A 10,784-nucleotide genomic window follows, 5' to 3' on the forward strand; every position below is an offset into this window, starting at 1 on the left:
GTGGGATGTTGTTCTATTCATGGGTACTTTTCTGATTAATCTTCCTCTTTTTGGGGGGGTGATTTTAGGTCGTGAGCAACAGAGACACTCAGGAGACCTTGCTGTGCATGGCCTGTGTGTTTGAGGTGTCAAACAATGAGCATGGAGCACAGCACCACATCTATCGTCTTATCAAGGAATAATACTCACTTCCCTTCACACACACACACATATATGTACACACACGCACACATATGGCCTTTTAATGGTATGCGAATTTGACGTTTGAGGTGAAATGACTGAAAATAAAAGCTACAAAATATCTTTGAACCAGACAAATCCACGCTGGGAAAGGAAAAATAGCTGCACCATGACAACTATCGTCAGACTAGTTTCAATTCACACCAGCTAGGTCAGATCAGATGAGACCTGGGAGAGTTTTCTTCATCTATAGATATAAAATCTGATCTCACCAGATGCTTTCACGTCTCCTTTAGCCTCGTCTCCATTTACTCCCCGCTTAATTTCTAATTTGTGTTGCTTGCCTACTTGAAAACAAAACAAAATCAAATATTCCTCACTTCCTGAGACTGTGCGTGTGTGCATGCATATTTGTGTGTGTGTGTTAAAGGTCAGACCCTGTGTATCATCAATAACCATACAAGTTCATGTTGAAGGAAATAACACTACAACATTGTCATAAAGTATAGTACAGAGGCGGTTTTGTACAGATAGCGATGCTAAATTGTGTGAGCAGCAGCCTTGCACAAAAAAATGGTTTGTCCCAAAGGAAATAATCACATTTTTCTACCATTTTGTATGTTTTCTTCAAGAAAAAAAAAAAACCTATATAGTAATTATTCCAGGAACGCTATCTAAAATGGATGTTAATATGAAATTATAAGCAAAACTAAACAATTCAGGTAAATTTTTTTTGTGCAACAGCATTGATTTAGTTGTACTGACTATGTCAAGTATCAACTATTGGAAAGCACTGTGAATTTTATAAACTATATAACACAGTTGCTCATGATGTACAAGATGGGAGAAAATTTCAGAATGTAAAAAAACAAACAAAAAACAAACAAAAAAAAACCCCGTTGACGTCCCTACAAATAAAGGTTGTTCAGATGACTTACACCAGCTTATTTGAGCTTTAACACATGTGGACCAACTTATTGTGTTCAAGAAGAGACTTAATATCTGCTATTGTTGTTGTTTTTACAGCACACGTGCCTGTTTTTTGTTTTTTTTAATTTATTATTATTATTATTTTTTTAAACGCTTGTTGACTAGGGCACATTGAACACCTAAAGGCAGTATCTTCTTTCCTGTTAGGTTACTCAATATTGATGAAGGAATGCATTTATGAAACAGAAACCAAAAGCTGTACACTGTAGCAGGTGATGTTTGCTGATTGGTCCATGTCATGCTGAACGGCATGAAGTGCCTTTTGTCTGGAAACTAAAGTGTCTTCTCTTTGTTACTAAATTCACACACACACACATTTTTTTTTTGTCAGTGTTCGACAGTTGTTTAATCAAGGCTTTTTTTTTTTTTTTTTTTTTAATTAAACCTGCTCCAATATTGGACTGATATTTAAATGTTCAATGTCTTCTAATAGTAATTTACAATTTTAAATTTTATTATAGCAGTTTTTACTTCCCACAGAATGTAAATACAACACCCCTTGGGTCATTTGTCGAAGCAGTGTCTGCTCATGCAGTGCGGATGTTTTTTTTTAGTTTGTCTACTGATGTTGTTGAGACTGAACATTGTCAGATGGCTCATTCAAAACAATGCAGCAGTTTGGACTCGGCTACATTATTGGGAGATCTTTAATCTAACTGGTAGAAACAACTAGCTTGGCTTCATGTACTTCATATTTTTTCCCCCCCAACAAATACCCCTCACATTCTCCACTAACTTTTAATTATTATGTTGGCTAATGAGATTCAACAGCACTGACATTTGGGGTGGGTCAGCACCAAATGGTCCACATTCATGGGTACGTGTTTGCATTTTGACATTAAGGTGCACGCGCTCACTGAGAAATTAAGGACATGTTTTTAAGAAATTAGAATTTGGTCAGCAAAATTGGGACGACAAAAACAAAATACAGCAAAATACAGTATTAAACTCTTTTTACAGAACCCACATACCAAAAAGCTTTGAAATTATAATCTTTAGGGTTATCTGGAGATATTGAGGCCTCAGCTTTTTTCCGGAGAAGTGGTGTCCACTGTATCGATTACTTTAGAGGCAACAAACAACAGTATTTTCCTAACATTACATCTCCATGTATTCGGATCCTTTGACTGTTTCTTTTCTTTTCTTTTTTTTTTTTAAAACATACTTGTGTGACACTTCTTATCATCTTGGTTGGCATCCTCTGGCTGGAACCAACCAGTAAGAGAATGTCCTCAGCAGTCAATAAAGTTCCCACTTCCAAAGTGGTGAAAATTTGATGTATTCCAAATGATTTCAAAGTTCACCTCCTAAGTTTGTGAATGATCGTTGTGTGTTGTTAACGTTGTCTTTGGAGAGTTAGGCCCATACATGGCACAGAATTCCCGAATGGCCTTGAATTTTTGCTTCCCGTTGTATGAGCGATGGGAGAATTTTTTTTTTTTCTAAGGTGCTTTGTATAAAGGTGACAATAATGTTTATTGCAGATGTTGTGTATATCTTTGATATTCTAATCTCCATCCTATTTTGTGAAGAAGAAAGTACATCTAGGAGAATCCAAATGCCAGGTGGTGTGTCTATTGGTACCGCACAGGGTCTGATTGTTGCTTTGTAACCTTTTCCCCCTCGTGGCGCTAAAAGTATGTTAGATATTTTCTAGCTTTGTAGAGACTTTGTATGCATATGCTATTCACTTTCAAATAAATGGCCAGTTCTAAATGGTGTTTTGTCAGCATTCATCAATCTATAGTCAAAACATTGTGAAAAGACGGCGCAGTGTAGTTTCCTCTACGACCACTTGAGGGAGCCAGACCATAAGATCTTTGCGTAAACTGCTGTATATTAATTCATTGCATAGAAACTGAAAACCACTCACATAGCCCCTCACTCCTTCATTTCAGTGTATTTATTATTGTCAAGATAAGATACACTTTCTGATCAGGATGAAGCACATCCCATTAAAACAGCCCGTCACCAATAATCATTGCCTCAAATATCAATTTAAATACGAATTATAGAGGAACAAGTATAAAAACTTTATACTTTCATGCAAAGAGTTCATAATTTATCATTATCGTTGTTACATTGGAGTATCTGGGGCGGGCCTGTTTGTGGTTGTAGTGACCTCACAAGGAAATTATCAAAACCGTTTGCGTTATCTGACAGCCCAGACGCACCCTCAGCATCAACAAATCTCCCTTATCGAATCTACTTTTGTGTACATGCACTCCCGCCCGCCCTTGTGTGTGAAATGTGATCGTGGATACTCTGCTAAGCGTTTATCTCCCAACAACGCTCACGGATTCTTAAGCGCAGAGGTTGAGATCGAAACAGACTAATGACACGCACACACAAATGTTCTTTAGGGAGATAAATCATTTTATGGGGTTCCTCATCCATATTTAAGCCTGGGAGTTAGAAAAAGGATAATGGAGTCATACACTATATAGTGCAATGTGTGAGAATGCCACAGGGTGGAAGAGATGGATTTTCAGCGACTTTATGGTGAGTCCAGCTCTCTTTGGCCTTTTGTTACAATTCATGCCGCTCTGCAACAATGTTCATCCATGGTGCTGATTGGCATGCAGGGGCATCTAAGATAATTCAGTCTTTCAGAAAATTGTAGGTTCAACTATTGTGTTATGTATGAACCTAACCCCGACTTCCCTGAAGGACCTGACTCCAAACAGACCCCATCAACCTCTCGAATAATTTATGTTTGTCCCGTCTCAACCATCTTGCAACTGTGAAACACGCAGTCCAACTGGGACTTGGACTCATTGGACTCAGCATAACTCCACTGATCTTTCCAAAATCTCATGTTCTAAACTTTCGGCCTGCCCGCCAGACTCCATTTCTTCGATCACGTACGTATGGTGCTGTTCCCCACCCCTTGCAAGCTAAAGGAGGCCAACCTTGGACCCGGATAATTTCAGACCCTTATTGAAGTGTCCATTTCACTTTAAAATTCTCGCGCGTTCCATTGCCACTCAACTCGAGTAATACAGCCGCTCCAATCTTCATTTCAGTCTGGCTTCAAAACTCACCACGGCGCACACACATAATTAGAATTGGAAGTCCATTTAAAAAAAAAATGAAAACCTCTCATTCATCCATTTATTGTTTGAAATACTTTTTACCTCACTTGGGTTGCAGATGAGCTGCAGTCTGCACCAGCTGACTTTAGGCGAGAGGCCGTAGGTACACCCTGGGCTAGTCGGCAGCCAATCGCAGGGCACGTAGACCAGGGCTCCCAAACTTTTGTAACAGCTATTTCTTGGGCCCGGGATGCCAGTTTGATAACACTCAAATTATTGGGGAGTAAATCATCTCCTCATTGTTGCTATAGCTTGACTCCACGAACGCTTGGGTTTGGACATGCGCTACAATGTTTACCTTTAAACTATATATTGTTGTTTTTTTTCATTTTCAAATTTACACCAAAGAAAGTTTGATTTTTATTTAAAAAAAAGAAAAAAAGAAACAACAACAAAACCTACAATGCAGCTCACATTCAGGTGTAATTTTTTTCTTTTGTATTTGTATTTATTTATTTGAATAGCAACACACATCACAAACATGTCCGACAGGAGCTGAGATTTGATTGAATGAACCACTCACTATTGCACCACGCTGGCCTTGTTGCTCTCCTTTAAAATACATCTTTTAAGAAGCAAACTATCCTAAATATAATCCAATGAGTTGGTTTTGTTTATTGTGTTTGTGGGCTCGAGGGTGGAGGGGAGCAGTAGCGGAGGGTGGGGGGTTTGGGGGCGTGTCCCAAAGCTTCCAGGAGCCTCCTCTTCTCTCCCACGCACACGCAGCCTGTCCCGACACAGGCAAGCAGGCACGCACCCCTTCTCCTCGCCACTGTGCTTTTTCTGCCGGGGCCACAGAGACACGCCGCGTGAAGTCCACGACGGACGACAAATGGATGAAATGACTTTCGAGATGAGCTCTGACGCTCCCTCATCCTTTCAGTGTTTACTTTTAGACTTGTGTCAGCAGTTTTTCATGTTCTTTTCCTTTAGTTGACTGTCACGCTTGAAGTTGGAACTTTTAAAGATTATTTGAAAAAAGGAGCAGGATAGCCAGAAGCACTTCCAGTGCTTTGAGATGGAGCGAGAAGAAGGGAAAGTCTCTGTGTGGGTCTGCCGGGAAGAGAAGCTGGTCTCCGGGCTGACGAAGAGGACCACATGCGCCAATGTGGTCCAAGTCCTGCTGGAGGACCAGAACCTGCGGGAAGGTGTCTCAGCGGGGATGCTGTCCGGACCCCCTCAGTCCTATTGCGTGGTGGAGAAATGGAGGGGCTTCGAAAGGATTTTACCAAACAAGACCAAAATCCTCCGACTGTGGAGCGCCTGGGGGGACGAGCAGGAGAACGTCTGCTTCGTCCTGGTCAAGAATGACGCGTCGCTTCCCAACAACGGGCCCCGGAGTGCTGAAGCGAGGGTGGTCCAGCGGCGGGAGAATTGGGGTGCCGGCGGGGTGTCCTGCTGGACCACCACGCCCTGCACCAACTTGTCCCGGGAGAGGCAAAGGCGCATTGTGAGAAAGGCCTTCAGAAAGTTGGATAAGATGAACAAAAAGAAGGAGCAGGCTCTTGGTAAAGATAAGAGTGCGGTGGAGAAGATGGAGACTTTGGTCCACTTGGTGCTTTCTCAGGATCACACCATCCGCCAGCAGGTCCAGAGACTGAAAGAGCTGGATAAGGAGATCGAGAGCTACGAGTCGAAGGTGCACTTTGAGCGCATGAAGAGACACGGGGTGAACTATGTGCAGGACACCTACTTGGAGGACTCGTCCTCCTTCCCGGAAGACTGGGCGCGCAAAGTCACTCCGGAAGCACTGGCCCAGTTTGAAGAGTACGCACGCCGTTGCGAGGAGGTCGGGAGGCTGCAGGAGGAGCTGACGGAGCGAGAAGCGCTCGTCGAGAGCATTACCGCGGAGATCCAGGAGGAGCTCAACCGTAGGTGGATGAAGCGACGGCGGGAGGAGAGGGGCCAAGAGGAAAATGTGTCGCAAGTGTGCCTCTCTGCCCCACCCGTCCTCCAGAATATGTCTGGAGAAGAGGTGGCCTTGGAGGGGGAGAGGATCAAAACGCAGCTGAAAACCAGCCTCTACATTGGGCTGAGACTCAAGACAGACCTGGACGGCATGAGGGGGGACTTGGACCTGAGTCTTGCACTTTGGGAGAGCAAGGAGACTGAACTGCTGGACCTACTGGCCAAAGTGGAAACTCTGGAAATTGATCAGGTGAACACCAAACTGGATGATGAGGAAGAAGAAGAAGATGATGATGATGATGATGATGACAATGAGGATGATGAGGATGCAAAAGCAGATAAGGGTGCAGTGGTGTCAGCAGAGAAGAACAGCATTTGGGTGGAGCAGCCCCGAGGACTGTCAAAGACCTGCAGCGTCAACGACGAGGACTCGGACACAGGTCTGAGCTCCATGCACAGTCAGGACTCTGACAACCCTCCTGTATGTGAGTCTCTGGTCTAAACTGGAACACATGGACTTGGGGCAGGGGAATAAAGTAAACCTCAGTGCAAAGTAATCCATTTTAGTGTTAGCAGAGGAAGCTTGACTTTTTGCCTGACTTTTTTTTGGTTGTTGCATGAGGCGAGTTCAAAAAGTGCCACTTCTCAGGCTACCGTATTAATTCTGTCACAGTCAACTGCATAGATATGTAAATTAGAATATTTGAAATGGCAGGCGTCAAACGCAAAGGTGTCTAAGGCAAAACATGTCAACTTCATGTTTCGTGCTAAAATCATTACAAATTGCAAATTGTCTACACTTCAACATTAAAACACTGCAAGCTTCTTCTTTTTTTTTTTTTTTTGTAACAAAACCCCCTATGAGGCTTGTCTGTGACCTTATTGTAAGATGGTGTTTAAGATTAGTTTAGCCCAGTCTAAAAATCAACCCAGTGCAGAAAAGCCAGCTCCTCTGGCTGAGTTCATCAGCCAAAGAAACAGCTCTGAGCGTGTCACTCGAGGCTCTGTCAGAGGTGACTGTCTCATTCCTCTGCGCAGGAGCACTTTCAGTAAGTCAGCCTGGTCAGTGAGGAGCGCTGGTGAGTGGAACTCAGTACCTAAGGAGGTTAAACTGCTTACAACATACAAGGCCTTCACAAAAAAACTGAAAATGTGGCTAGTTAACACCTATAGCTGCCAACACTAAAAGACAAGTATGTTATGTTGTCTTTTTGTTATGATCAAAAAAATTATGGTTTTATTCTCTCTTAATAGTATAGTTTGATTATGTATCCTGTATTATAATGTCTTGTAGATGTATTTTACTGCTTTTTTACATCATGGCCAGGGGACTACAGATGAAAACTAGCCTTCTGGCTAATTCTGGCTTTTTTAACCATGTGTACTTCATGTGTTTTATGAAATTGCATTGTCCCCTTTCAAAAATAAACTGAACTGAACTGAAAAGTTTGTTGTTTCTTTAAAACAACTATTGGGGGCTTTATAAAGGACATAAGCATAATAGTGGTCATTGCAGTTGTCCTTGGTGGAAACAGTTGAAAGTTTCATCCATCCAATTCTGTGTCATTGTCTGTAATTGTTCAGATTCTTTTAGTTACAGTTACTTCTCTTCACTACTGACAAATATCAACTTCTCTCTCTACTAATGACCACCTTGATGCAGCTAATTGACCTGTATTTACAAGAATGACAGTTGTTTTCAGTTAACATTTTGAATATTTTACACCAGTTACACCAGTGATTCTGAAATATGATTATTATTATAATTTTTTTTTTTTCATCCTGGTCTTGAATGACCTACCAGGTCTTTACTTTTGATTCTTACTGTATGCACAGTAAGTCTAAACCCATGTAACATTAGATTACTTCTGGAAACAGATATTTCCGTAAAGGTATTTTAGGCCTTGTTTTATTATCCCTAAACACGACCTATCCATATGTTTTGCAGATAAGCAGACTGTTGTGTTGACAAATCCTACATGTCTGATGGTTTAATTGCTAAATACCTTTGTAACCCCGGTAAGAGTACTAATATGGTTTATGTGGCATTAGCGGCCTTGCGTGGAGCTAATTTAAGGGCCATTTAGTTTGGCCACAACATGGCAACATCTTGCGCTTTCATAAACGCTGGCTCTAGATCAGCGACTCCATGTACTATACACTCAGACATGCAATCAGCTGCACTGTGACAGCATTACACCACATAATTACATGACTTGAACGTGTTGAAATAAACAGCAAAAACTCTGGCTTTCAGTGTGGCTTTTTTTCCCAGCACGAGCGACTTGTCTGAGGGCATTTTCGATTTGATTCAGCGTTCTGAAACTCATCTTTGTTTTTATGGCAAATGAAATCGTTTGCACAGCTCAGTGAAAGGTGTGTGAATTCAAGCGTGCATGAATATGTGTGCATGCTGCTCACACATAGTTGGGTGCAATCGTTATTCCCTGATCACTCTTGCATGAGCTTCTGCTCTCATCATGATGGCTTGAAAGAGAGACATGAACATGAAACCACTCCTGCAAGCTCATGTTACCGCCACACCTGCACACAGCCCGCGGGTGATGTCTTGAAGGGTCAGGTCACTTCTCACTTGCCTCCTCTGCTGTCTAAACATGCGGGCATCTTTGTTCTATTGTACCTGCAATTAGAGGTATTGCATTTTACAGTAATTTTAAGGTTTTTTTTTGTTTTTTTTGCATTCACAATGAAAGGGTGATGACTCCGTGTAGCATTAACACGATTCTGTTGCTAATAAAATGCCTAAAGATTTGCTTTTTTTTTTTTTTTTTTGGTTTTTTCTTTGCATATTAATAATAAATATATAAATTCATTATATATATATATATATATATATATATATAGCGCAGGAAGAACGTCCAAACTTCACACAGAAGGGCCATAATCAAGTTTTGAACATCAAACCTCAGGACTGTGAGGCAGACTCTTGCACCATGCTGCATGTGTTTGATAGTGACACCTAACAGTCCGCTTTGTGGCCAAATGACTTTCAAACTTTGACTGTGCCGTGCGCATATAGCACGGTTCCCCGAGGCCGCTATCTGTCGGGCTGCTCGTGATTCATGCCGACGCGTCACTCGATACACCTTCCGCCATCCGACACCGTCTTGTCCCATTCCAATGGGGAAGATGTTTTCTTCGTGAGGTTGTATTAATGATGGTGTATGGTTGCTAATTCTTGACTTTCTTCTACACTTCTTTGACTTTGAGTGGACACAAATTACTTTTGTTCCTCGGTGGCAGTTGCACATGTTCGTTTGATCCCAGCGACCCTCCCCCTCAGTGTCCTTTTGCGTTTATCCGTGGTTGACTTGAAAAGACTACAATGCCTCTTAGCACATAATAATGTTTTAAAAGAAAAGTCACCCTTCTCCTACTTGCCACTGGCACTAACACTAATATCGGCAAAGCAATTGAATGACTGGTGCTTACTTGTGACCTCTGCCAAGAAGGCAGTACAGTATTTCTGGTTGCATATGCAGTTTTATGTACAAATTACCAATATATGTAAATTGTTGCGATCATTTGGAATGTAGTCTTTGTTAGTTAGCGGGATAGCTACTGTAGGTAGCAACAGTGTTGGCATCATGGGGAGCAATTTGCAGGAATACCAGGTGCTGGAGTTAATACATTAATGCACAAACCGGATATAGACCTCATCAGTGTTTGATGTCATTCAAATACACTGATCACGAAATATGGTCTAAATATGCTACATTATAGAAGAGTCCAGTTTTTGAGTCATTTACTTGCAATTTGGGCACCCGCGATGGCGAGGCGGGTCATGTGTTTTCCGTCCGTGTAAACACAGCCATATCAGCCATACGGGTCACTTGAAATGCATATTGTATAAATGTAAATAGTAGACGACGGGAGCCATTCTTGTTCAGTGTATCGTTCAAGTCAAGTGTGTTTTAATAAGTGGACGTAATCGCTGGAAATTTTCCAAATGTACAGCTCTCGCACAATATATTGTTCCTAGTGAGACGTTGCAGAAGGATTGTAAAGCATTTGTCACTGAAAACAGAGTAACAACCCAAGATACTTTAGCCAGAAGACCATTTGTTCTTACAGTTGTATTTTCTATGTCTTAAGAGATAAATCAATGTATCATTTCGAGGTTAAGAATGACCTGTTCCTCCTTCGCGCAACCACAGCTGCCCTCTTGATAACAAGTATGATCTGAACAAACCAGCAGTGTTACTGCGGATAAAAAAGTGCAGTGGGACAAAGGACAAATGTAACATCTCGCTCATTTACAGATTTAGCTACATATTACTTCGGAAAGCGAGGAGCAGTAAGTGCGATCCCACACGAAAGCTCATTGAGCACTTCTTGACACAGCTTCTCCTTACATGACAATATTAAATAAATATGGTATTTGGACTGTTTTTTTGTGTTGTCTTCCACAAAGAAGACTTTCCTTTGTTTTTAATGTAGTAGATCAATTGGTTTTACCACAATGTTTTATCACTGGTATTAAACCAAAAATATGTTTAAACAAACAGTCTGTTCACCTTTGTGTTCCATTACAAAAAAATTATTACTAGATCAGTACACGGTAATTAACATGTCGAGCACATCATGAGA

The 10,784-nt window shown here is 41.4% G+C and overlaps 2 protein-coding genes across 5 annotated transcripts in view; both read left to right on the forward strand.

Annotated features, from left to right (window-relative positions):
* Nucleotides 1-2,886, forward strand: part of LOC133477769 (transcriptional enhancer factor TEF-1-like) — a 70,401-nt gene extending 67,515 nt beyond the window's left edge. For all 4 annotated transcript variants that reach the window (XM_061772893.1, XM_061772894.1, XM_061772896.1 and 1 more), the window contains one exon: nucleotides 69-2,886. In XM_061772893.1, the coding sequence (XP_061628877.1) occupies nucleotides 69-182 (114 nt within the window). In that variant the 3' untranslated portion in view covers nucleotides 183-2,886. The remainder of the gene's footprint in view (nucleotides 1-68) is intronic.
* A 2,079-nt stretch (nucleotides 2,887-4,965) lies between these two features.
* LOC133478491 (ras association domain-containing protein 10-like) lies at nucleotides 4,966-8,422 on the forward strand. The gene has a single exon (XM_061774591.1). The coding sequence runs from the start codon at nucleotides 5,284-5,286 to the stop codon at nucleotides 6,673-6,675; it is 1,392 nt and encodes a 463-aa protein (XP_061630575.1). The 5' UTR covers nucleotides 4,966-5,283; the 3' UTR covers nucleotides 6,676-8,422.
* The last annotated feature ends 2,362 nt before the right edge of the window (nucleotides 8,423-10,784 follow it).

Source organism: Phyllopteryx taeniolatus, chromosome 5 (assembly GCF_024500385.1).
Source record: "Phyllopteryx taeniolatus isolate TA_2022b chromosome 5, UOR_Ptae_1.2, whole genome shotgun sequence".
Lineage (NCBI taxonomy): Eukaryota > Metazoa > Chordata > Actinopteri > Syngnathiformes > Syngnathidae > Phyllopteryx > Phyllopteryx taeniolatus.

Bases quoted from the DNA above. Each gene is read 5' to 3' on its own strand.
- LOC133478491 (XM_061774591.1), top strand. From the start codon at position 5,284: ATGGAGCGAGAAGAAGGGAAAGTCTCTGTGTGGGTCTGCCGGGAAGAG.